The sequence below is a fragment of the Thunnus maccoyii genome, chromosome 8 (assembly GCF_910596095.1).
Source record: "Thunnus maccoyii chromosome 8, fThuMac1.1, whole genome shotgun sequence".
Classification (NCBI taxonomy): Eukaryota; Metazoa; Chordata; class Actinopteri; order Scombriformes; family Scombridae; genus Thunnus; species Thunnus maccoyii.
Window position 1 is genome coordinate 23,614,746 of NC_056540.1, and position 26,826 is coordinate 23,641,571.

Here is a 26,826-nt window from a genome sequence, read left to right on the forward strand (position 1 = left end):
TGTTTTTAACGGATGATGTCATTTGGCTGCCATCCAAGGGGTCAGGGAAACGCAGCGGCACAGCAGAGCAGCAGCAGCAGCAGCACAGCTCTCTATGCTGTCATAGCCCTGTACAATGCTGCTTGAACATGATTAGACAAGGCAGCACTGTAAAGAGGCTAAAAGCGTAGAGCACGGTAACGATGATGATGATGATGATGGTGATGATGCTCATCCGCTATGAAGACTTCTCCTGCCATCGTACACTACCTGGATTGTTCTAGATGTCCCTGCACCTATTGAAACAGCAACCAAATCGATTATTATTGTAGGGAGGGAGGGAGGGCGGGGGACGGGGGGAGACACACACACATACACAAACACACCAACACACACCAACACACACACACACACACACACACACACAGACACACACGAGGCGTATAAACGCAAAAAAGGTTGATGAGGTTAGGTCATGTATGGGCAATGGGAGGTGATTAAATTGCTGCACAGAATCTCCTTTCTTCAATTCAATAGCACAACGAAGAGTAATGGGGTTTGGGGGTTTTGCAACCACAGGCTTGTGATGATGGAGGGGAGGTTGCATGAAAATCTGAGAGCCCAACTGTGCAGGTTTACTGCGCCCCCATCTGTGGGCTCCTGGAGACGAAAATATTGGAGGAAAAAAAAAGGATGCATCGAAAAATACAACAAAAAACGCCACATTTCTTAAAGTCGCTCTAACAATAAACCGATTAATGATCGTGAAAACAACGATGTGATGTGCAGAAGGCTGCGGAAGGATTGAAGATGTGTTTGGTTGATCTCCAGACGTGACAGGCGCGCCTCGACGCATGTTTTCTTTATAATAAAAAGCCAAATCAGACAGATGATCTGGTTGTTGTTTTTTTTTTTTTTTTTTTTTTTAATCAACGTGCACACAAGCGAACCTTTACCTGAGGAGGGGAGACATGAAAGGAAACAAGATGGGCAGTGGCACTGGCACAACTGACTTGGGAATGGCATGACGAGACATGACACTGATATGCGCGCAACACCCAAAATGTGAAGACAACATTCAATGGTCAAAAACCTGCAATGGAGTTTGTCCGCATTTTCTCCCCGCTCTCCGGGCTTGGCGAAAAATTATTTCAGTCGAGTAGTCTAGTGTGGTCCAGCCGCGATGCTGTGCGTAATGTTTTGAATGGTCGGTCAATGCGCAGACTGGTTGGAAATGACTGTTTTTATTGACGTCAGCGCACAGGCTAGTGCCCCCCCCCCTCCCTCCTTTCCTTCTCTCTCTCATCCCTACAACTGCACCATCTAATGGACTTGGGTTTACATTCCAGTCAACCATCTGAGCTTTAAACAGGGAACAGGCCTCCTCTCCGACACCAAGGCTGGAAAATTCACCTCTTCACTGTTCAGATGCGTTTATGTGCGTAATGTGCGTAAAGGTATTTCAAAATACTTTAACATGTTATGAAGGTGATGAGACCAGCCAATAATGTCTTCCATATTAATGTAATCACTTAGTATATACTGTGTATGATATAAAGCATATATAATATACATATATATAAAGCAGTGCTGTCACATAGCATGAACAAAGGAAAGAAATCCACATCCATGACAGAAAAGGAAAGCAAAATAATTTAATAAATTATTTCAAATTTATTCCAACTCCTTCAGCAGTGGCAACATCATAATAACCAAAGGGAAATATTACACTATTAACACCTTCAAAAATATATATATTCACCCTCCCAACACAGATGAAATTAATCTGGCCCACCCACCTCCTGAAGCAGAATAAGAAGGTTAACTTGGTTAGTGAGCAGGTGTGTCCCATGCTGCAGCTGTAACTGTGTGCTGTGACAGTAAATACAGAGTTCAAAGTAAAAACACAGTCGATGTATGTTTTATAGTAGGAGATCTTGATAATTGGTACACATACTGTACACGGGGTTACATTTTGAGTTATTAAAACAACGACATTTCCATGTTTACGGCCATTAACACTAGATGAAACCTGAACGATACAGAGCTCGTCCATTCGTCTGACGCACTGTGTCATCACGGAGAACTTATTCACACTGGGTGGGAAAAGGGGCGAGGACATTTTCATCCCTCCCCAGTGTTTCATCTTTGGAACAGTACAATCAGTCATCTGTTGGCAGTCAGCTGCCAACCTCACGAGATTAAGTTACTAAACCTAAAATTTGAGAGTAAAAAGAAATTTTGGAGCCGGCAAAGAGAGAGATGCCACTGCCTACAATGTCATGTCTTGGCTTGGAACGGTGTTTTATCATTTAACCTTCTGTAAAGATTAACATTCCTAATAAATGGTTAATTAATACATTTGTTAATGTTGTAACAACCTGTTTTCTAATATGCTTTTGCATAAGCTGATGCTCATTAAGTACTACTCTCTTCAACATAAGTTCACTCTATCTTATAAATCAAATGAAAAGTCTTAACATATTTTTGCGTATTTTTCCAATATTCTCAATAAAAATCTATTCATCACAAATTCTGTCTTCTTTAGCGGCGTTGTACCATCTTCAGTTCCTCAGTTTTTACATTAAAAGAAAGAAAAACGAATATATTTTCTAGCAATTAAATAAGTCTTGTTTGAATATGTAGTTCTCAGGTTTCCTTTGTACTAATGAAGGAAACACTATCACTGTGGTTCAAGCATAACATTAAAGTTAAGTACAAGTCTGTTAACTGATACTGGTCCTGTTCTTGATTTTTTGAAAGAGTCATAATTTCAACCAAACCCAAACACATGGAGGAATGAATACAAGCCAAAAACCAGACTAAACTGTCATACCTGTGTTTGAACTGCAACAGGATTCAACTTGAAATTCAAGGATTAATGACAGTCTTTTTTTACCAGAAACTCACATTAAAGTGTGAAGTCTCGGTACCACTAATTCACGACGAAGTTCAAGCAACTCAAACAAAGCACAAATATTGCCCCAACATTGTCCTTGTATATGGATTTGGGCTATTCTACAATAAGACTTGATGACTCGGGTAGAGACGGAGGTTTGTTTTGTGGTGGTCAGAATGGGAGGCAGATAGCGGAGGCAGGCTTGGCCATCTTTTCACCTTTTCTTCTTGTAGACTTGTTACAGCCGGGTGTTTCCTTCAGCAGAGACCCAGCACGTATTATAGTATCTCCAAGTCCACGTGACGAACCTCTGGGTTACGTTGCTGTGGCAGAAAAAAAAAACAACAGGGTTGAAATACAAATCCCTGCTTATAAAATTCTTTATGATAAATAAACACAAGAAAAACATACTGAAGTACTAAAAAAGACAGTTTCAGCTGTAGTGTGGTCACAGCTGGACGACTAGAAAGTAGAAAGGATCTATTTTGATGTTTTAATACCTTGAGTTCTTTCTCCAAGCGGTCCACCTCAGCCCCCAGGGTGTCAATGATGTTCTCTCCATGTTTCAGCATAAAGTTCTCCAGCTCCTCGGGGGTCTTCACCTGCTGAATGTCCTGCAGAGACAAGAGAGCACACACAGAGCTTTATCAGTAAAAAAATATATCTCAGCCATCTGGATGCAACAGTTCAGGTTATTTCACATGAGAGATTTCTGTATTTGTGTTTTTTTAATGTGGTTATTGGTTTGAAGTGAGCAGGCCTCGATTGGAAAAAAGTGATGTAATGATGATAATGATGATGCATTACACAAAAATCCATGAATGTTTTAAATGTGGCTGCTCTTAAGAGTACCATAGATTTCAACAAAACATGCCTGTGCGTTACTTTAAGGATAGGTTCAAAATTTTTCAAGTCTGTCTTAAAACAAAAGTCAGGTGTCCATATGAACATTGAAACAGGTTTTACTTGATGTAATCATTCCTGCTGTTCATACTGACCAGCAGAAGATCACTTCCTAATTCTCTCTGAATGTAAGTGATGGGGGACAAAATCCACAGTCCTTGTTTTGCACAAAAATGGATTCATGAGTTTATCTGAAGATGATATGAGTCAGAGTTAGTCAAATAAAGTCTTTTTAGTAATAAGTTCCTCTTTTTGTTTCCATGGACAGTGTTTCCTTGTTGAGCTGGAATATGTTCTAAAATAAGGACTGTGGATTTTGTCCCCCATCACTCACATTAGGAAGGGATCTTTAAATGTCCATTATAAACAAGAGGAATAATTACAGCAAGCAAAACCTGTTTCAATCTTCATACAGGCACCTAATTATTGTTTTAAGACTTAAAAAATTGTGAACCAACCCTTTAAATAATTACTATACCTAAAATGAGACGATAACAGTCAGTTTAAGTTATTACAAGATACTGTGTTAACTACAGTGAGTACTGTTGTGTTGAAAAGATGAAGTTTCCTTGTGCACTGGTCAAAAGTAATATTTATAGGTAAATTATGACATTTTGTTCACTCTCAACATACAACTGTCATGATGACATAAACAAGAAAAATAAAAACTGTAATTATCCTTTAATGACACTGACTTTGGTTTGGCATTATTGTTCATGTCTTTAGCAATGAGTTGACAGCAAAAAAAGCTGTCAGAAAGATTCATAATGTAGTTCAAATCCTTATAAAAAGATATTTATTGGCTGCCGTACATCACAGTAAATAGTACAGATGTAATATTTAAATCACGTGGTAATATTAAAGAGATAAAGAAAAGTGCTGTTTTTGACGGTGTATAAAATATTTATACCAAAGTAGAAGAAAAAAACTTACATTGAGAATTTGGTCAATGTCTTGTTTTTCCAGATAAGACCGTGTCACCACTCGACCATCGAAGTCAACTTCAGCCTTGAAGCGCACTTTACTCAGACCCAAATCAGTGGCCTTCACGTCATGGATGGCCCTGCACAGAATAAAACAAAGCATATCAGGGAATCTCCAGGACAGGCAGGTAGAAAAATTATCCAACTTTAACTTATAGAGACAGTTGATTTCTGCTAAAAAAAAGTTAAGAATGACAGAAGTTTGTGTTGATAAAACTTGTGAAGAATAAAATGTACAATGAAAGAGGTTACAATACCTACAATTTTAGTTTATTAAAGCAGGGTTTCTTACTCACACTTCCATGTTTTCACAATACTTTGCTCTGTGTACAGCTGGCCATAAAGAAAGGTTCATGTAAAGACCAATAAATACCACATGGTCTATTTATAAGCCTGAAAGTTGTCCATTAACATTAGTGAACCCATAAAGTTTCTGTCAGACCACATGGTCTTGCTCACTCGGTGGTGGATTCTGATTATTTGGCTTAACGTGAATGATTACAGACCTCACATCGAGACCTGGTTCACGTTTTAACGGCCACGTAGGCGTACGCTTGTGAACGTGCGTGTCTGTGCGTTCGCTGACCTTACAGCAGGGTCGCTCTCCAGGAACTCTGTGAGCTTCTGAACACGTTCGGCCTGTATAGAGCGTCCCAGCAGGGCCTCTGTGTTTGTGTAAATGAGGAAGGCTGAGACGGTGCCCAGCAACGTGCCCACGCCCAGGGAGCCCAGGCTGTCATAGTACGGGTTACCTGGGACAACACAGAGACGGACAGAAGAAAAGAAACTGAAATTTTAAAAATATAAAAAGGATAGTTTTACATTTGGCTCATTGCCAAAGTTTACAAGACAGGCAGTTGCTTATCAATTTGTCATTTGGCATACGAACAGAAGAATAATAAATCATAGTAGAGATGAAGAAGATCACATAATGAAGCAATAAAAATCTGAACTTTATAACTCCATGACTTGGAACAAGTGCTAATGTAACTACAGACTGATGGATACACCATTAGTATGTAGTACAGGCACTGGGACACATCAGTAGTCTTGTTTTTCAGTGATGAGTGTCTGTATTTTTGCTTACCTGTCAGTGAGGTAAGCCCCATGCAGCTGGCAGCCATAATTACTCCAAGTACAGCAGCAGCATCCTCCAGCAGTACGACATTAGTGCTGGGGTCTCGACTCTGCATCACTGCACGCGTAAAACAAGCAGTTTGTACCCACGTTACACAAATTTGGGATTTGACCAGAAAACATTTACATTTGTTGTCAGAAATGTGTCTTCTTTCCTTCACAACGTGCAAATCAACTTCATCTGAATGAAACTGTCTGTCCACAGTGACAGAAAACAGCTGGTTTTCATTTAACTCCAGAGGTGAATTTCATCCATATTAAACTGATGGTCTGTGTATTCAAGCCCGACCTCACGTCTGCCCAGATCTAAACACACACACTGAAACACTTCTCTCTCTAAGAGTTGAATTTGTTATTCATGTTTACACCACTTTACAACCAGTTTATTTTGCCTAATTATTTTGTGTTTATACATAGTGGACAATCCTGGAACAGCATTGATAAGCTGTGAAGGACTGTATAATAAATGTGGACATTTACTGGAAACACGCATCACTACAGATCATACAGCAGCAGCCCCTCAGTGGCTATTTAAGGGTAGGAAATAGTCAGTAAACAAGGTATGTTGTTGGCTTGGAGAACAGCAGTACAGTGTGAGTAAATTGCTGATCACTACCGGTGCGTTGTAATGTCAGGAGGGGATATTGATTCCAAAACACTACACAAAAACATAGACTAAAATATTTCTGTTGTACATACCGTACTCATAAAAAGAGACTCCTTGCAGCTGGGCACTCTTCTTTATCTCATTGACAGCTACAAGTAATGTGGCTGAGAAAAGAAAACAGAAATAGATGTTTAAGTACAAATTGCACAACGTCAAAATGTCATCCAATATGCATTATTTCGATATTGTAACCGACCTCCTTCAGATACCAGAGAACCTGCCAAAATACAGTAGGCCTGTAACAGAGAATTGTATAACAAGCTAGTTGATGGATCATTATTATCATTTTTTATGTCTTGTATAACAAGTAAGAGTTAAATACAGACACTCACCCATAACAAAGATTCAATGGGCTCTGGGTGCAGCAAACCCATAATGCCATGGTACCAGGACAGGCCTGCTCCCATCATAAAAATGCCCACGCCGCTGATGAGGGAGGCGATGTAGCGCATGTTGGAGAAGCCATACCTGAAAAAGACAGAAGGTCTTCATTAAAGCTGCTATTTAGGCAAACATTGTTTACTAAATTATACACACACACTTGTACACCCTGATTCTCTCACATATACCGTTTGCACATGATTAGAAGTTACATCAGCAAAGTTGTAGATCTGTATCTTCTGCCTGATGTTTTTGTCTTGTCATGGTGTTGTGGCAACATTCAATGTTGCATATTCATTTCTATAAATCTATTTTTACTCTTTACTTCTACTCTTTGGTGCTGCAATGGACTAAGACTCTTTGGGGAAGACTCAACTTCCTCTCATCATCTTTCTTGGTGTATTATAGCGTGGTGCTTACGGGTGCCCGGGGTCGGGGTTGCGGACTGACTGGCTGATTCCCAGAGCAAGCAGGGCCTGATTGCAGGTGTCGGCCAGAGAGTGGATGGCCTCGGAGAACATGCTAGCTGATCCAGTGTAGACCCAAGCCAGGAGCTTGAAAAAGAAATTCAGCCCATTGCTGCAGACAAAGAAAACCAGTGGATGAAACAGTCACAGGGTAATGTAACAATTTATCTTGGAAAGATTATTTAATGATTAACAGTAGCTCTGATTGAGGTGGTTTACAGATTTATCAGGTTGCTGGTGCTGGACGTCAAAAGCAAATTTGGCTGGATGTTTAAGTTTCCCATAGTTTGAAGCCAACTGAATTAACAACATACAATTAATCCCATTTTTTGTTACTTAAAAGTTCAACTGAAATAACATCTGATCAACCCTTTTTGCAGTTAAAACTGTTTTTTTTTTTATTATTATAAAGTTAGAAAAGGGTCTTTGGGGCATCTGGCGGGCTGCCAGAGTGCCAGTGTTTCACTGTAAGGAACAAGAGACAAAGTAAACAAACTTGCGCTTTAGCTACAGTACTGTGCAAAAATTTTAGGAGAACAAAGAGTCCTGCAACAGACGGTTTGGCCCCCACAGAGCCCTGATCTCAACATCATCGAGTCAGTCTGGGATTACATGAAGAGACAGAATCAACTGAGACACTTAAATCCACCTAAGAACTACGGGAAGTTCTCCAAGATGCAGGAACAACCGACCTGCCAAGTACCTTGAAAAACCGTACCAAGGAGAACTGCTGCTGTTTTAAAGGCAAAGCTACTAACATCAAATATTGATTAAATTTAGGGTTCTTCTGTTTACTGAACTTTGTATGAAGTTAACTGATGAAAGCATCCTCACTGTACTTTTAGTGTCTAAAATCTTTGCACAGTACTGTACATGTCATGAGCAGACGGTGTGCTGTTAGCAGTGGTAGCGGACCAGACCAGCATCTAACCAGACTGGTGACGTTTATAGATACATGACATGTTTAATATTTTGCAGCTGAGCAGCTAATTAGCTATCTAGCCTGCACTTTTCCCAGTGATTGTTTATTTGGACACGAGGCACAAGTTAGATAAGGAGGAGACTGCAGCAGTAAAGCTGATGTGAGCTGTTGTTCAGAGTCTGTGGCGCTTGCGTTGGGTAGCAAACACAAGAGCAAGTCTATCAAATTAATAGAAGAGTAGGGGGCGCCATCATGAAACCAAAAAATATTGAATCTACATTTTATCCCTTTGGCTTTCTTTTTTCTCATGGAGAACACAGGACACATGATTTTCAGAGCAGATATGTATGCTGTAGCAGACAAACTATTTTCTGTTCAGTGCAAAAATCTTCCATCTTTTATGTTATGATCCTTCTGAATCACACTCAGATTTACACCCAGACCGGACCTCTCCTGCAATATTCACTTAAGTAATTGAGTCTCGTGTGTCTGAAAGAAACAGTTTGCTGTTCATGTGACTGCACATGTCCTCTAACACAATCATCCTAATCAAATAGGCCACTGGAGCTCATGTGAGAACAAGGTTCCCATGCTATTCAAATTTACTAGTCGGTGTCGATATGACGCATGCTAGCAGTAACGAGTCAAAATTCTACGGTGCAAAATATTTCTTTATAACAAACGGTTAGTATGTGTTACGGCAACAAACTTTATCCAATCAAGATTTTGGTCCTGCTTTCAAGCTTTTCAAGATCTAAAAAGTTGCATTCATAATTTTCCTGCATACTGTATGTAGTAACCCTGCTGAGGACAGACTGATAGTTCCAATACCTCCTATCGTGTGTGCTACAGCTCAGTAAAGTCATTTAAAAAAAAAAAAGATTTCAAAGCAAAACCAAAAAGCATTCAGCAGCAAGAAGGGAGACTGGCGAGAGTATGAAAACTCACATGCAAATAGCGACCATGACCACCTTTCCTGGCCCTTCCAGAAATGTTGTCCTCTTGCCTGATCGAGGCTTTATGAAACAAAGAAAAAGATGTGAATTGTCTGCAATGTGCCATTAGCAGCAGTTAATAAAGAAAGAAGAAGAGTATCTGTCAGTCGGAGCAGTGGCTTGCGGTTTGCTAATATTTGATTATCACATATTGATTCTGGTAAAATTGAGTCATTTAGCAACCGACCTTAGACAAAATATACACATGGTGTGAATTTCCTGCCTTGTTGTCATTAACGAACTTATATAGTTATCTGATGAAGCATGCAGGCGAGACTCTGACAAAACAAGCCAGTGGAGTATAGAATATACCATGACATACCAGAGAAGTACAGAGCAGTACAATAACATCAGCATCGTACAGTTAAAGAGGGGGGGACTGCATGAATGACAACAGATAATGACATTGTCATATAGATTCAATGACCTTAGTAAAAGAGACAAAGGTCACGCAAACACCACTGGATGCTATAAGAGCAATTTGGGCACGGTGAGACCAAACACATTGATTTTTCTTTCACAGATAAAAAGGATTTTGGACACAATGATAAAATATTAAACAAACGTACGCACCTTAGTATTTCCCCAAAAGTCTTTGTATTCTTTCAACAACTGTTGATTCCGAAAAATATCTGGAGGTGAACAAACAAGAGATTAAAGCTGCAACGGTTAGTTGATCGACAGGAAATTCATCATCAACTATTTTGATAGTCAATTAATCGTTTCATTCTTCTAAAGAAGAAGAGGTTCTAGCCTCTTGAATGAATATAATATAATACATATTTATATTTTCTGTTTTCTTCGGTCTTCATCGATCATAATATCACCATGGGCTTTGAGAGACATTTTTCACAATTTTTGGATATTTTATAGACCAAATGATTAATCAAGAGAATATGAATGAAATGAAAATAATCGTTAGTTGCGGCCCTACAAGAGACTGACATAAAGAAAATGTCAGTGTCAAATTAATATCGGCTAAGAAACAATCACGTAAGCTTATGAATGAGTTTCTGCAAGCTCCAAAATGTGAATTTGTCTCGGTTCTGAGTACAATCAAATAAAAAAGTGCATTAAGATGAAACCTAAAGCATAGTATCAAATATATTAATATATAATCATATGCAAAAAATGCATATGCAGACAAGGAAAAATAAAAACCTACTCTCTTGGTACTCTCTCTCCACCTCTTTCCTGAGTTTTCTCTCTCTGGCTAGAGCTTCATGACTTCCCCACACATCCAGAGCTCTAATGTTCACAGAGAGAAGTAAACGGATCGAGAAAAGTTAGAGAGCAGCATTCATAACAATGAAAATAACGATGTGATTTGTGCTACAGTTTAACAGGAGACGTATAAAGTTGTGTGTCGAGCAGAGGGATGTAAAACTAACTTGGCCTCCACGTCTGACCGCAAAAACACAGTGAAAGCCTCTGTGTCGTCGTGGGGGCTGCGTCTTCTGATCTTCCGAAGTTGTTCCAGATCACTGTGATTAGAGAGAGGGGGGCGAGACGAAGAGGAAAATGTATGAACACCTGCGTTAAATGATGTCAGGCAGTCTTATATTAACTAATCGCAACAGCATGTTTACTTATTAACTGAAAGGAATTTGTGCTGTGGTTGTGGTCTGCCAGCTACAGTAGCACTGAGCCAGCTGCACAGAATACTTTGGCACTGAAAACATACAAGTAGTTGTATATATTAAATAAATTAGACAAAACACAGAATGTTTAAAGGCACATGACTTACCTTGGTTTGAGGCAGAACTCATTCATGGCTCTCACAGCAGTAATAAAGTTGTTCTTAGTATACTTGGATCCATATTCCCTTTTCTTCAGGACAGCTCGGACTGAACATGTAGCAGAGGGAAATATATTACACAGTGTTGTCATTGTCAGTTCAAATCCTATATTCCCTACTGGTGTCGTTTCTTGATTAACTATCAAAGGAAAACTATTCTGTGAGTAAGATATCAAGACTTTACACTACATCGGTTTCATGTGATGTGTGTGAAAATGTTGTTCACCGTTACCTTTCACTTGAATTGTCTCAGCTTTAGTCAGCCCCTTAACTGTCGAACCTGTGAAAGCAGCCGTTTCAATTAGATACTAGTAGTTGATAAAAGTTACTTAAAAGCAAAACTCGTAATGGGAGAGATTTGAATTTTTCCCCCCAAAAAAGAGAAAAACTCAACTTACCAGAACTGTCCTCTGCTTCTTTTGTTCCAGGTATGCCATTAAAAACAAACAAACAGTTTTAGCATTAAAGGGAAAACAGGTAATAACTGTGTACAAAATGCCAAATGCAAGACAGACAAACAATTGAACCACTTCTTCAGCAGGCAAACATAAAAATCTGTTACCTGTAGCTTTTCCAGCAGCGGCCAACACCTTTTCTGCCACAGGAGCATCACCTGATGCAGATTTTGGGGGACCATCTTTACTGTCTCCAGAGGTAGAGTAGTACTGCACCTTGCCCAGCCCTAGAGAAGCAACACGGCAGTCTGGAAGGCTGAACCACAAGCTATGTATGCTTCCACTTTGCCAACCTGCGCAACAAAATGAGATAGAGGGAAATTAAAATGCCACAGTAACCACCCGACATAAATCAAAATACAAAAACAAAGGTAAAAGAAACAAATGCAATTAAAGGCTAAATTATATGCACTCAAATATAAAATATGAAAATATTATGAATACAACAGATGTGATGGATAATGCAACAAAATAAAAGTCGAAATGAGCAGTCTGTCCTCACTGTCAGAGGAGGAGCCCCCTCTCCCGACACAGAGGAGAAATGTGTGTTAAAGGATGGGTTCATAATTCAAGTCTGTCTTAAAACAACAGTCAGGTACCCATATGGACACTGAAAGAGGTTTTCCTCGCTGTAATCATTCCTCCTCCTCATACTGGCTATTAAAAGATCCCCTTCAAAAGTGCTTTCACTGTGAGTGATTGGGGCCAAAATCCACAGTGTGTCCACATAGTCATTTTGTACAAAAATGCATTTAAAAGTTTATCTGAAGCTTATATGAGGCTTCGGCAGTCTGAGTTAGTCGCATCAAGTGGATATCTGCCACATTTACAGTCTTTTTAGCATCAAATTCCCTCTTTGTGTTTCCTCAGACAGTGTTTCCCTGTTGAGCTGCGGTGGAAGTATAGTAACAAAAAGAGGAACTTTGGCACTAAAAAGACTGTAACGTTGAAAGATATCTACTTGATTTGACTAATTTGGACGGCTGAAGCTTCATATTAGCTTCAGATAAACTTTGACTGTGGATTTTGTCCCCCATCCATTATATTGTAAGTGCATAATAATAACTTTATTTACATAGCACCTTTAAAAACAGAGTTTACTTGCTTTGACAGATAGAACAAAAGCAGAATACTCAGAAAGCAATATAACAATAGTAAGACAAAATTAAGATAAAGTTAAGACAAGAGGACAAAAGATGCAAAACCATAGTAGAGAGAAGACAAAAAGATGATGAACGAATGGCCAGTATGAACAGGAGGAGTGATTATCGCAAGAAAAACCTATTTTAATCTTCATTTGGGCACCTGACTTGTTTTAAGACAAACTTGAAACATTGTGAGGCCTCCCTTCCAAGAGTTTGATTGTTTTTCGGTTATCTGGCATAGTATATCAACACCAGTACTCAAGAGAAAGAAAATGCTGAAGCTAACATCTGGTCGCTCGGAAATGAGCCTCCTCACCGTGGCACAGCTGGGGACACAGCTGGGGGAACCTCGGGGGCCGCTGGGACAGGGACGCCCTGCGTTGCAAGGAGACCCTGCAGAAGACATGCCAGGGTCTGTGGGCCAGGCTGGGGAACATCCTCGCTGGTACTGACGTGCAGGAGCTTGCTGTACGGAGTCACAGACAAATCCCCCGGTCACTGTTAATGTTAGCAGCCTGCTTGACAACTTAACTTCACCCCATTCAGACAGATTAAACGCCGAGTCCTGAAGCCAAGAAGTGGCGTTAATTTGGCTGCAAACACACTCAGATGTTCCACACGGCCGACACCGGTGCCTAACTAAATTATTGTCATTAATAATCACTCAGCTAGTCAACTAATGCCTTTGCCGGCCGGCTAATAGCACTGACGGTGCTACCGATCCCGGAGGCTATAGAGCCACAAACTTAGCTAACCTAACTAGCTTGTACCGTAAGCTATTAGCCGCCGTCAGTAACAAGTGCTGTATAACATTTTAATTGACTCAAAAACAACCACAGCTGACTAGTTAGTACATCTAGATGAGGTGATTCAGAAAAGTCATACCTTTCTATGGTTAGGGTTGTTCTGCATAATCTGTTTCCATTTTGAGAATCTATGACAAGACTGTTGGTAACGCTGCTACAAACCAAACACACACACGTGACCTATGACACACACGAAGCGACGCTGTTGATGTTCTCGCGAGAATGCATTTGATTTAAGTTTCATGTCACCTGTTATCGCGATATTCATTAAAACTCAAGGCAAGGTCATTTTTTTCTTTCTTCTTTTTTGCCAGTTTTGGAAACTAACCAAGTATATTTACTCAAGAACTATATTTAATTATAATTTTTACTCTTTACTTAAGTATTTCTTTTTCACGCTATGTTATACTTCCACTCCACTACATTTCTGAGGGAAATATTGCACTTCCTGCTCCACTACATTTATTTCACAGCTTTAGTTACTTTTCAAGATTTGACACAATGGATAATATAACAAGCTTTTAAAATAAAACACATAGTTAAAGATGAAACCAGTGGTTTCCAACGTTTTTGGCTTTTGACGTCTTACAAAAAGCAGTGTGTAGTTGGGGTCACATTTCAGATGTCTATGTTGTTGTTAACAGCTCCACCAAGTTGTGATTTTCCCCTCTAAACTTCTTACATGGTTTAATTTCAATAAATGTTCAAATGATCCAATATTTCACCAAAAATCAAAGATTAGAGAAAAGTCCAAAAACTGAAAACAGATTTGTGTGTCAGAACTTTGTCTTTTCTTCTTTCCTCTCCCGTTAATCATCTCATGACCCCTCTGATTTATCTGGTGACCCTTTGGAGGGGCCTGACCCCTAGGTTGGGAAACACTGGACTAAACTAGATAACTGTATATAAAGGAGTTCAAACTAGCTCCACCTCCAGCAGCTACAACAGTAACATGCTGCTTAAACACTGATGCTTCAGTATTAATAATCTAATGATGTCATATATAATAATATATCAGTCAGAGGGACCAAACCACTACTTTTACTTTAATACTTTAAGTACATTTTACTGCTAATGCTTAAGTAGGATTTTTCATGCAGGACTTTTACTTGTAATGGAGTATTTTTACATTGCTGTATTGGTACTTTTATTTAAGTAAAGGATCTGAAACTTCTTCCACCTCTGCTTTTTGCTACTGTTTTTTATTATCTCACCTTATATTTTAATATCTTAAGTTATTTACGATATCAGGCTATTTTGTCACACTCAGTTGTGCAGGAAGTATTCATTTACTCATAGATCATTTACTTTAGTAAATGTGGCAATACCACAATATCAAAGTACTCTACATTAGTCTTGCATTGTCACCAAATTTTACTTTAGATATTGGAGCTTTACTGATTCATAAAAATGTAAGCAGCATTTCGGTGTTTTGTAGATGGTTGAGGTGGAGAATATTACCAGTGATGAAATATGGTGTTACTTTCAGGAATACAGCTCCCTCTGTCCAAATATGAGAAGTACTTCATTCATTGGCCAACCCACAGAGAGGGCAGGGCACCATGAGAGAAGGGTGTTACACGCAGGAAAGAATCACAACACTTATGAAAAAACCTGCAAGTTTATTGATTCTTTATAACAGTACAGTAGATATGTTATGACCTTGCATTGGTAGTAAATAGGTGCCTTAAGGAGCAGCAGTGTTTGTAATATCCATCTTACAAATGACTGACAAATCAAACACATACACTAGGAGAGAGGTCATTTGACATCCCGTGCAATCACTTGACAACAATACCTGCAGATCCATCACTTCCATTTCACAATCATTAAAATGGAATCCAGAATATTCAATCAATAATCAAGACCAACAGTACAGTTTAAGAAGGCCAGAACTCGGTCTTGGTCCGTTTAGGTAAAAATTAGAAAAATTAAACACTGCGCACAAATAAGGTCACTTAAATGAGAGAAAATGGAAGCATGTAGGTAGATTTATAAAGCAAGTCGTCAAGCAGATGCGAGAGTAGTAGTATGGTGTGGTGACCCTGTCCTGGTATGCTTGTCTGGGTTACTGGTCGTATAGGGAAGCAAGGTGGCCGTTTGCGTTTGCATTAACGCATGGTGACGAACTCCTCAGATGAGGTGGGGTGAATCGCAATAGTCTTGTCAAAGTCTGATTTGGTTGCACCCATCTTGATGGCCACGGCGAAGCCCTGCAGCATCTCATCACAGCCCAGGCCCTGCATGTGCAGGCCCACCACCTGGGGAAAAACAGATAATTCAGTATTTGAAAAATCAATGCAGTAGCTGATGCACACGAGTCAAAAATAAGGACAATGTCAAACTTATTATGGCTTTACTTCAGGCAGTAATGATCTTACAGTTCCTGAAAACTTGGTTTCAAATCTTAATTATTTCTCTCTCACATTAAATATTCATTCCTAAAAGTGCAGCAATCAAAGTTAAAGTTCAGAAAAATACACTGTTAGTTATTTTTATTAAGGGATTAACACCCAAAAATCATCTTCACTTTATCAGGACTTTTTGTGTGTGATCTGATCAGATTTGATTGACAGTGGGCTGCAAACAACCTCACAACTATCATCATGCTATAATTTAAATGTTTCTGAATTATGATTGGTGCACAAAAAACATGTGACATCACCTTTTTCTGAGTCTTACCCACTCCAAACCAGTGAGAAGAGCACAGACAAATACATAAAATCTCTGAAGTTAAACAACTAATCATCGCTCATAGTAAGAAGTTGATTGAGAAAACAGGCTTTCGGGGCCTTTAAAGTTACTCAACCCTTAGATACGCTGACATTACTTATCAATATGTAATGCTCTCCTGTGATTGAAATCCTAAACCTGCGTCATTTCCAAGAATGACTTCCGAGAATCTGCACTGACTTGGTGAGAACATGTTGTGGCTTATATGTCATGTAAAGGTCGAGGAAAACAAAGGTGTACACTGTAAGAACAAAAGCGATAACAAGAGTCACACCCCATACTCAAAATGTGAGGCATCCAGTGGGTGAATTACATTCCAGACTTGGGAAACTTCTCTTTGTGTTTTTTATGATGGATTTCTTTCAGTATTGGTTACAGTATCGATGCCAAATGGCGAGTCTAGACAGGAGCAGCTGCATTTTAGTTCTAAAGGGAACAGCACAAAAACCTGACATTTAAAATTAAAATGCAACGTAATGGATGGCTGTTATTTTCATTTACACATTCATGTTGAGCATGGTTTAGGGTGGACTTTTCTGATTATGTTTAAATTCAGCAGTATGACATAAAAGTTTCAAAGCAGGTTTTGGGATCTTCATTATCTTCCAAACAGATATGCATCCAAGTTCTGTGTATCTCAAGAAATAATGCAAGCAATAAAGCATTGTAATTCTGAATTTAAAATGACTAGTTGTAGGGAAAAACTGATAAATTTGTGAGAAAAGTTTTAAACAGAAAGGTTTCTGTAGAGTTTTGATAATAATCTCTTGCAGCAAGTAGCGTTTATTTGGTAAACAAATGACTCCTACCGTCTCCTCCTTGCCCACACACACCAGCTTCATGATGCACTGACTCTTCCTGCTAGTGATGGCGTGATACATTGGAGTGAAAGAGGTCTTGTAGATCTTCACATTCTCCTTTCCTTTATATTTGATGGCCTCCTCTGTAACAAACATGAACCAAAGTTAAGAATAAGAGTTCTTGTTAATTTACTGAGAATAATACCTGTAGATAAGTGTAATAAAGCGGATGTTGGACCACAAGAACATATTTGCAGCTCCCAGCATTGGAATTTGTAGGCAATTCAGGACGCTGCTCACCTGAGGACATCTCTAGTAAAGGCGTACTCACCTTCTGTGAGGCCCACTGTACCAATGGGTGGGTGGCTGAACACCACTGTGGGAATAGACGAGTAGTCCAACTTGGAATCCTTCTTGCCCTCAAACAGTCTGTGTGCCAGCTTTCTGCCTGCAGCAATGGCAACTACCCCAACATACAACACATCATCAGAGTGCAACTCTAAATAATAATAAATGTTACTCACATTCTCAAACCAGAAAACAAGCACAAAGCCTTATTATTGTGGCTATAAAACAGAGTTGGATGTCTGTTCTGTGAGAGAATTGTGCAGGAAATACTTGTATCAATGATTTAGCAATTCACACTGCTCACCTTTTAAGATCACTAAAACAGACAAGTAACTGTTTGATTTACCAACCTATACAGATTTCATTTGAATGGATTTCTTAGATGTGATCTAGAGGTAAAATTGGTCAGTAAGTTTTCTTTGTCTTTGGTTGGTTCAAACACGCCAGCAGTTTATCTTGTTGGACCTGAACCACAGCTGAAAAGCTGTCTTTTGTTTGTTCAGGTTCAAACTGCCAAATTACTGCCAATGGCTTGCAAACAGAGCACACAAACACTAAAAGGTAGCTAATTTATTGGACAGAGGCTGTAACAGTTTTCTTATCTTAATGCCAGACCAGAGCTAATGCAAATATCATTGTTTTGTTTACAAAAACATGTTTTTCCTGTAATTATCACCGGCCTGTCTTCAAACATGCAAAACCATACCAGAATTTGCTTGGGAGAGGCATTTTCTGGAAATCTTGGTGCAGTTATATGTGGCTGCTAGCAGTGTTTATTTATAGCAGTGTTGTGATTATTGTATTTCAAGAAAGTCCTGCCTCTATAAGACATTTTACAGAACACTGTTACCTATCCAAACACAGTGACATATCATTTTATGTTAAATGTAAAATGCCTCTTGTGAATGCACCCATAAACACATTTTTCACCCACAACCAATAATAAAAAAAAAACAGCTTCAGCTTTCAAATGTCCACATTAGCCAGGCTCTAACATAAGCATCACTATAGTTTTTAAGCAATATCAGTAAAAATGATTTGGGTTATTAGTGCCACTTCCTACCAGGTGTGAGAAGAGCTTTGCCACAAACATCTCCAACTGCGTAGATCCCTGGTCGACTGGTGTTTTGGAACTCATCCACCACAATATGACCCCTGTCATCTGTAATCACACCCTGACAAACACAGAGATTATATGGTTATTGTAGATTAGCTGCATTATCACAAAGAGAGGCCCTAAAGAGTATCCCTCATCCACTATGAAGTTTACAGTCTATGGGCTTTGCAACATAATACAAATAAAACAAACAACGTTGCCGCAGATAAAAGTTTTGGGATGAGATGCACAATAGTTATGAGGAAAGATATGATACGACTGTTTCTGCTCTCACTTATTATACACAAGCTGCTGAGTTGCAAACAGTGTACATTTATAACAGAAAGTTAATTAAGGAATAAGCAACTGAGCCGGAAAATTTTGTTTTCTGTCCATAGCAAGAAACAACAATGACTCATCCTACAGCAAAGGCTCTTAATATAACTCAGAATACACAGAGCAGAGTGAACCAAGTGTTCAATGAAAAGTGTGATTAAGTTTTGTGTTTTCCAAATATAGGTTCATGGTTCCCTGAGTGCTGCTATGAAAGGTCACTCCAGTGTCCAACGTAGCATTTTTTTTCCCCAATGAGCCACTTGGCCAGTAGATCAGAGTTTTACTGGCCGCTTGTATATTACTGGCCCAGCAGCCAAAATATGGAAATAACTCTTTTTCTCCATGATTTTGGTGATTTATTAATTGTATACAATGTATAGATTTGGTTGTTTTCCTTTAGTTAGTTTTAGTTAGTTATGATATGTAATGTTGATATATTACACAAAACAATTATGCAAATTATAAAATTAGGCACATATTGTCAGTAAATCAGTCAATGAATGGCGTATAAATGTAGGTTTCTCCATATTTTGTGTAAAGCCAGAATGTATGAAACACATAGGGAGAAGAGACCAGAATTTATGATAAAAACATTTCAGTGAGTATTGATGACTTTAGTAATAAACTCTTGTGTTCAGAACTGAGACGATGCTCAGAGATCTGCAGAAATGTACTTGTTAAGAACAGTGAGAGAAAGAACATAATGGCGTTTGTTTGTGTGTGTGTGTGTTCACTCTAAGCTCCTTCTGTCTGCTTCTGTGAGCCACCTGTCCACCACAGACACGGAGCTGAACAGATATGAATGAATGAAAAAGGAAAAATGCAGAGAAGGAAAATGTAACAGAAACTAAGAGCGTCTGTCTCCGCAGTAAACCATCTGTTGAGTTTGATGGTTATTTATTTGTGCTTTAGAATGTAAGCGCAGTGAAACAATCAGATAATAACAGTTTTATTTCTCTCATTCACTGCTTTGCTCTCTCTCTCTCTTGCTCTCTCTCTTTTTCAAAACGAGTCAGGAAGCTGACAGCAAAGCCTAACTTTACTTTTAACGTTATCAGATGAAGAGAAATGTCCTCCCCTCGTCCTAAACTGTATACCCATGACTCTGATTGGCAGTCACTGACCCGTCAATGAACTTGCCCTGAATAAACTTCTACTGGTCCCGGGCCAATGGACATGTTGGACCTTGTGGTCATATTCTCTTTCATAAATCAGAGTAGGTGGTATTAATTAGGTAGAGTGATTTTAATGTGCCATAATCATTCCTCCTGTTCGTACTGACCATTAGAAGATCCCTTCATGACGCACTTACAATATAAGTGATGGGGGACAAAATCCACAGTCCTCCTTCTGTGCAAAAACATATTTAAAAGTTTATCTGAAGCTAATATGAAGCTTCAGTCGTCTAAATGAGTCAAATCGAGTAGATATCTTTCAACGTTACAGTCTTTTTAGTGCCAAAGTCCCTCTTTTTGTTACTATACTTCCACCACAGCTCAACAGGGAAACACTGTCTGAGGAAGCACAAAGAGGGAATTTGATGCTAAAAAGACTGTAAATGTGGCAGATATCCACTTGATGTGACTAACTCAGACTGCTGAAGCCTCATATAAGCTTAAGATAAACTTTTAAATGCATTTTTGCACAAAAATGTGGATTTTGGCCTCCCATCACTTACATTGAAAGTGCATTTGAAGGGGATCTTTTAATAGCAAGTATGAACAGGACGAATAAATACAGCGAGGAAAACCTCTATCAGTGTCCATTTGGTCTCCTGACTGTTGTTTAAAGACAGACTTGAAAAACTGTGACTCTATCCTTCATCAGACAACCTGATATCCCTCTTCTCTCTGTGGCTTACTACCTAACCCAGACTTAACTGCCCTTTTAATCCGCTATTAATTTGCTTGTTCAGCCTGAGCTAACAAGCATTTCACGGGTGCCAACATTTCACTCTTCACCACTAAATACAAACAACATAACAACGGCTGTCACATGATATCTGTCCTGTCTTGTTCCCTGATTATCTTCCATCCTTTACCTAAGATGACCCTATGTCTGGTTTATTTTTGGGTTCTTTTTATCTAAAAAGTGTTTGATTATGAAACCTTTTTCATCCAATATTGTGTTACTGGATGTACTTCTTTCACAAAGCTGTTTTTACACAGCAGAAAACAAAATCATATGTGTTGAAGAAACAAACATTTTTAAATGTTTGAGGATAATGAAACAGGCAAGGTGAGTCAACTATCTTAGATGAACTATTACTTTTTACTGTTTCATGGATGTATGTGTTGTCTTGTGAACTTTTTCCAGCTTCAAAACAACACCCCTCAATGAGCACAGTGAAGGTTTTTAATGATTTTATCTGTCTAGGAACATCTGCCTATTTTTAAACTGAGCTTTTTCGAATGATCTGTTGTTGCCTTTGTACATTTCAGCATCCAGTTTACAGTAAACACCATAAAGAGACCTTTTAAGAGCACAGCAGACTGTTACCATCTCGCCGATGTTTAGTCCAGAAGTATTGGGCCGTCTGCCGATGGCCCAGAGAAGACAGTCCACCTCCTGGATCGTACTGATCTTCTCCTCCTCGTTTTTCTTCTCTGGATCTTTGGTAACAAGCGTCACCTCCAGACCTCTGTCTGTTTTACTGACAGACTTCACCTGAGAGTTCTTCCACAAATCTACACCGGAGTTTTGCAGTTCTTTGGTACAGTTTGTGCTTACGAAGCTGTCAAAGTTCCTCAAAACCTACAGAGAAGAATATGAGAGTACATGGAGACACACGTATTTCATTACTACACATTTCTTAAAATCTGTGTTAATGTATTTCATCGTTAAAGAAGGCCTTGTGGTTCTACGTATTTTCTTCTTACTCCTGCCTGTCGAATTACAAGGGATGTTTTGGATCCCAGGGTGGAAAGGATGCCTGCCATCTCCACTGCAATATAACCAGCACCCACAATGACGCTGCGCCTGTCGGGAAAACAAAAGTGTTGATTATAGGAATGGTTTTCAACATGATGTCCAATAAACACTAAAGAGATTACTTACTTCGGAAGGCTTTCAAGTTCAAAGAAGCCATCGCTGGTGATGCCCAGACCTGCCCCTGAAATGATCGATAAACAGAATATTTTGCACGATTGTTTCCTTTTGTATTAGTACTCTTTTTTGATAACTATAATAAAACCAGTTACTAAGGTAAAACAGAGCTCCACGCAAAGACGGTTGCCTTTTCCAAGTAAAACCTAAGTACAGCATCATTCAATATCCTACCTGGAACTTCAGTATCACTCAAGACAGAAGGCTGCCCTCCGGTGGCGATGAGGATGTGAGGTGCCGTGTATTTTCTCCCATTGACCTCCACAGTCGGCTCAGGATCACTTGTAAACCTGGCATGACCTAGAATAGTTTGGATTTTAGCCTATAAGGGAACATATGCCATTAGCAACAAGTTTTCTACATATGAAATAATGTAAACAAGTTAAACAAGTTAAATAGTTCTTGAAACCGTGAGGATGCTTAGAACCAACTTGACAGACATGATGTCAACCTGAGGTGAGATATGTAAATGAAACCTGACACTTTGAATTAATAATAAAAAGGTACTATGGATTTGTACTTACCTTGTCGAGATTGTTGCGATAAACGCGATTTAGGTGACTAACATAAGCATCCCTTTTGGCCTTGAGAGTTCTGCAAATACAGGATATGATCATAGATAAGAGGTATATTTGTTTTACCCTTATTTATTTAAGTAAAGCTTGCTTCTCAACTATGTTCACAGGATGCATTAACACTCATACGCTTCTATGAATAAAAGAAACAAACAAAACATTGAAAAATAGAACATAAAACTTCACTTAAATAAAGGCTCCAAAACACAGATTCACCCCGGCAGTACAGTACTTTTGAATTTTCAGCCTACATCTGAGCATATTTGTGAACATTAATTCCTAAACTACTATTATTGGAGTAAAAAAATACATTTAGCAATGATGTCAGAATTAAATTTGACATAAAAAGCTTCAGTGTCCAACTGTCTACACACTTCCATCATGTAGTGAAGCATTCAGCCGTGTGTCTCCCAGCAGCTCCACTATACAAATTCAAACATTTGGAGGGAATAAGCAGGTTTCACATTTTCAATTTCCCAGAATTTCATGCCTGGTCCTGGGATTCAAACATGCAACTGCCTGTTCACAAGACTGCTCTTGTCTGCTGGGGCTCAGTTACAGATATGATCCAGGCAGGCAAAGCCCTTCCTGCTTTTGTAAACAATACATTGGCATAAACACTTGTTTTACTTGTTACAACTGATACTTCTGTTATCATTCACAGAAATCTGATGACTTTATTTGGATGAAGTAGAAACTATAAGAGTATTTCCTTATGCTGTTATTTAATATTCCACTAATAATGCGTCTTACACATTATTATCATCTTATTTATGAGTAAAATAGTATGAAAACCACATCAATCTACTGACATTGGATTGTAAATTCTACTGCTGGAAAGTACAAAATGACAGAAACATGAAACAAACAACGCAATCCAACACAACAACCTCAAAGGTTGCAACAAAAGTAGAAATAACATCATTTTTTATGTGGTTTCATGAAAATAGCTTTAGATTGTAAAACACTGATTATACACTTACAATACAGAAGTATGTAGACAGTTGGATAATTTCATACAGGTTTACTTTAGAATAAAGCCAAACCCTATTTTAGGTTAATGTTTTGTATCCTTGACTGTTATTTCCTCATTCTGTGGCCACTCCTTCCTACCCTCTATCTTTCACAATCGCCTTTACTTAACCATGTTGTGCACAGAGATAGAGATGTGGGCTAAAGTGAAGCAGTAAAGAGACCTAACAGACAAGGAAGTTGTTTCTGTGAAAAGGGACATTGTTTTTTTTTCAGGAACACACATAACAGGTGTCAGTGGAGCGCAGTGAGGTTGCACAAAAAAAGTGAAATAAGACACCGAGAGATAACTTACTCCCAACTGAAACGAACGTTTTCAATGTCAAAGCCGTAGTCACTGTGATCATGGAGATACTCGGCATGAACCGCTGCATTCCACATAACCTGTGAAGAGAGATAAAGGAAGAAGAATTGACATTTAGTAAACTTTTGTGCGCATTAACAAATGATTATGCTGTTAAAACTTATTACAACAAGAGTGGAAAGAAAACTGTACCTTCTTTGGGACACAGCCGACATTGACCTGGGAAACATGCAAAGAAAGCAAAATAAGATATAAATAGCATGCAAGAAAACTTTCTTTTCTGAAAAAATATGATTATTTTGTCTTCCTAGATGAGAGATCATTGCAGTTCAAGATATACATACAGTATATCACAATATAATGAATGTATGCAAACTCCTTGTTGCTTAATGTCAAACAAAACTCTTCAAACATGTTAAAGAAAACCTTCAATAACTATTTTTGTTAGTTTTTAAATCATGCTCTTCTTGGAATCATTAATTTGGACAACAACAACAATAATATAGTAAAACCATACCATCATGATATGATACTACTTAAAGTCGATTAATGTTAATATTAATATAAACTTCTTATCAAAGTTTTCTGTTGAACTCCTTGTCATAAGGGTTCATATATAAAAATATAATCAGATTATGAGAGTTTATTTCCTTATTTTAACTAAATTGGATTAGTTTGGCAAACTGTCTTGGCTTGATGCAATCAGTGTCTGTGGTTAAAGTGGTGAAAGACAAATCTGCAGCAATATCAATAAACAGCTTCCCGTCTCTTAGATCGGCTAAAGAAAAGTGATTGTAATGGGTGGACACAATAATATGAACACCTATATACACTATAATGCCTTCAAATATAATAGCCCTGCAATAATATAAACTATAGCTTTATGAAGCCTCTTCTTCACATTGCAGCCCTTGTGCACATACCGAATACCACATTTGTCTCAACACTTTCTATTGTCTGCATCTGTTTTTTGTTTTTTTTAGTTAATAAGGGGATCCTCATCAATACTAGAAATGTTAAGACTGTATCTCTGATGTCTTTTAAATTGGGTTAGTATGCCCCATGGCTAGAGGAGTGCTTATGAGCTGGGACGCTTCAAACTTCAAACAAACCCACCATGTTTGTTGCACACAACAAAAAAAAAAAAACTTCCACAAAAGGAGTCCGGAGGCTTCGCAGTGAACCTGGTAACTAACGTGCGTGTGTAAAAGTTGCAGAGAGGATGGATGGCAGTGTTTTGTTTTTCTGTTTTTTTTGTTTTTTTTTTTACTCACGCAGGTACCTCCGAGTTTGTGACTCTCGATCACGGCGGTCGCTGCGCCGAGCTCCGCCGCCCTCCGAGCGCCGGCTAGACCTCCAGACCCGCCGCCGATCACCAGAAAGTCGAACCGGGTTGTGTCTGCTGCCGTCGGGTCTGAGGCCATGCTGCGGCGTATCACTCCGTGTCTGCGAAAAGACGAGAAAAGCTGCTTTCGGAGGATGAAGAGGCAGGGAGCTCTAGTCCGGGTTAGCCGGTTTAATATTGCCATAACCAGGAAGCTCGCAGGCGTATGTGTCGGACAAACGGGGGAATGGGAGGGTCAAAGTGAAAGCCACTGCTGTGTCATTATGAATTACAACAATGGTGTGTAAATCCCAGAAACAGTTGTCACAATAGTCATGGTGATCCTCACATGAGCTACAGGGGTTACAACAACAGCTTTAAATCAGAGCAAATTCTGCAACAAGAATTAAACTGGGAAAGACTGAAGGCATCTGAGCATTTGGGATTTTAGATAGAAGTCATATAATTAAAGAAAACTTTACGACAATTAAGCAGAGTAACAGCCTTGCCCAGTATCTGACATATTACTCACCTTGGCAGTGACACAGTGCGAAGTAGTCTGCACACTTTTACAAACAGCATGATTTTGTTGGCTTCAGGGCATTTTAATAAGAAGTATCCACCATGTGCGGTTGTTTATCTCTTTCTCTCTCTGGTGACTGTCAGCTGGTGGAGGCCTGACTTTGTCACATCAAATATAAAAGCTTTAAAGCACTTCCTGTGTCACTGAGTGAACCCACAGTAATACAAACCCATTTATAACGCATCTGTCTGTAAAAGAAACGGTTGCCTTCAACGATTAAAAAGATAAAAGGGTACCGACGCGTTAAAAATTAATAAATATAATGCTGTCTGTCATGGGCGTGGGTAAACGGAACTAACCAATCAAAAAGTGTTTACGTGATTTTTTTTGTAGGCAGGTTTAGATTTTAACGTCAACGGTATTGGGAAATGTCGCCATTGTTTTCCTAGGATGGCGAAGACATGAACCGCCCTACTCTGCCTCTGATTGGCTAGTACTCGTTGTCTTCGTTGTTTAGGTTTAGGCGTGAGGAGTGTGATTGGTAAGAATATCACAGTCAGCCAATCAGAGGCAGAGGAGGGCGGGTCATAACTTTGCCGTCCTAGGAAAATATATCGCTAAGGACATGTCAGATGTTTGCGTGGTGTTTCTTTAAGAATAGCAGCTATGCTACGCACAGTTCGCCAGCTGTCAAGAAAAAAACAAAATAAAAATATGAACATCCGGTCACAACTTTCAAAATAATCCTTCACTCTCGCAGCAGCATAAAGAACAATATCTAAATCCGTCAGCCTGGCTTTACGTTCATAATTGTATGGTTTTATTATTATACTTTTCATTTATCTATAATCATCATTATTTATTTTATTCTATTTGATTTTATTTATATTTTACAGTTTTATTATAATCTATTTATTTTGTGTAGTGTTTTATAATTTTATTTGATTGACATTCTTATTGCTTCTATGATCATGTATTATTTATATTTTATTATCTTAACTATTCATCTTTTACTGTTCTTATTCAATTAACTCTTTTTTTGGCTTTTTAGTTATTTTAGTGTGCATTAGTCTCCAAATGCATATTCAAGATTTCTTTATTTATTGTCATTTC

At 38.8% G+C, this 26,826-nt stretch overlaps 2 protein-coding genes across 5 annotated transcripts; both read right to left on the minus strand.

Moving 5' to 3' along the window:
• Nucleotides 1-1,609: 1,609 nt before the first annotated feature.
• On the minus strand, nucleotides 1,610-13,718 carry slc30a9 (solute carrier family 30 member 9). Of its 2 annotated transcripts, none has more exons than XM_042419766.1 (19): nucleotides 13,617-13,718; nucleotides 13,048-13,197; nucleotides 11,694-11,879; nucleotides 11,530-11,544; nucleotides 11,364-11,411; nucleotides 11,081-11,180; nucleotides 10,725-10,817; nucleotides 10,499-10,581; nucleotides 9,907-9,965; nucleotides 9,287-9,354; nucleotides 7,370-7,528; nucleotides 6,901-7,036; nucleotides 6,765-6,804; nucleotides 6,601-6,672; nucleotides 5,852-5,959; nucleotides 5,351-5,516; nucleotides 4,715-4,844; nucleotides 3,379-3,492; nucleotides 1,610-3,201 (listed from the first exon to the last, which is right to left on the minus strand). In XM_042419766.1, exons 2-19 carry the CDS (start codon nucleotides 13,166-13,168, stop codon nucleotides 3,157-3,159), a joined length of 1,743 nt encoding a protein of 580 aa, XP_042275700.1. In that variant the 5' UTR covers nucleotides 13,169-13,197; nucleotides 13,617-13,718; the 3' UTR covers nucleotides 1,610-3,156. The 2 variants fall into 2 exon arrangements, with proteins under 2 accessions (XP_042275700.1, XP_042275699.1); XM_042419765.1 differs by having other exon boundaries at nucleotides 11,530-11,547.
• A 1,421-nt stretch (nucleotides 13,719-15,139) lies between these two features.
• On the minus strand, nucleotides 15,140-26,510 carry gsr (glutathione reductase). 3 transcript variants are annotated; one of them, XM_042419754.1, is made up of 13 exons: nucleotides 25,723-26,510; nucleotides 25,141-25,312; nucleotides 24,059-24,085; nucleotides 23,858-23,946; nucleotides 22,480-22,549; nucleotides 22,130-22,277; nucleotides 21,908-21,962; nucleotides 21,730-21,829; nucleotides 21,350-21,604; nucleotides 18,482-18,593; nucleotides 17,402-17,533; nucleotides 17,080-17,213; nucleotides 15,140-15,798 (listed from the first exon to the last, which is right to left on the minus strand). In XM_042419754.1, the coding sequence occupies exons 1-13, from the start codon at nucleotides 25,770-25,772 to the stop codon at nucleotides 15,649-15,651; spliced, it is 1,494 nt and encodes a 497-aa protein (XP_042275688.1). In that variant the 5' UTR covers nucleotides 25,773-26,510; the 3' UTR covers nucleotides 15,140-15,648. The 3 variants fall into 3 exon arrangements, with proteins under 3 accessions (XP_042275688.1, XP_042275687.1, XP_042275689.1); XM_042419753.1 differs by lacking the exon at nucleotides 25,723-26,510 and having other exon boundaries at nucleotides 25,141-25,618; XM_042419755.1 differs by lacking the exon at nucleotides 25,723-26,510 and having other exon boundaries at nucleotides 25,149-25,225.
• Between the last annotated feature and the right edge of the window lie 316 nt (nucleotides 26,511-26,826).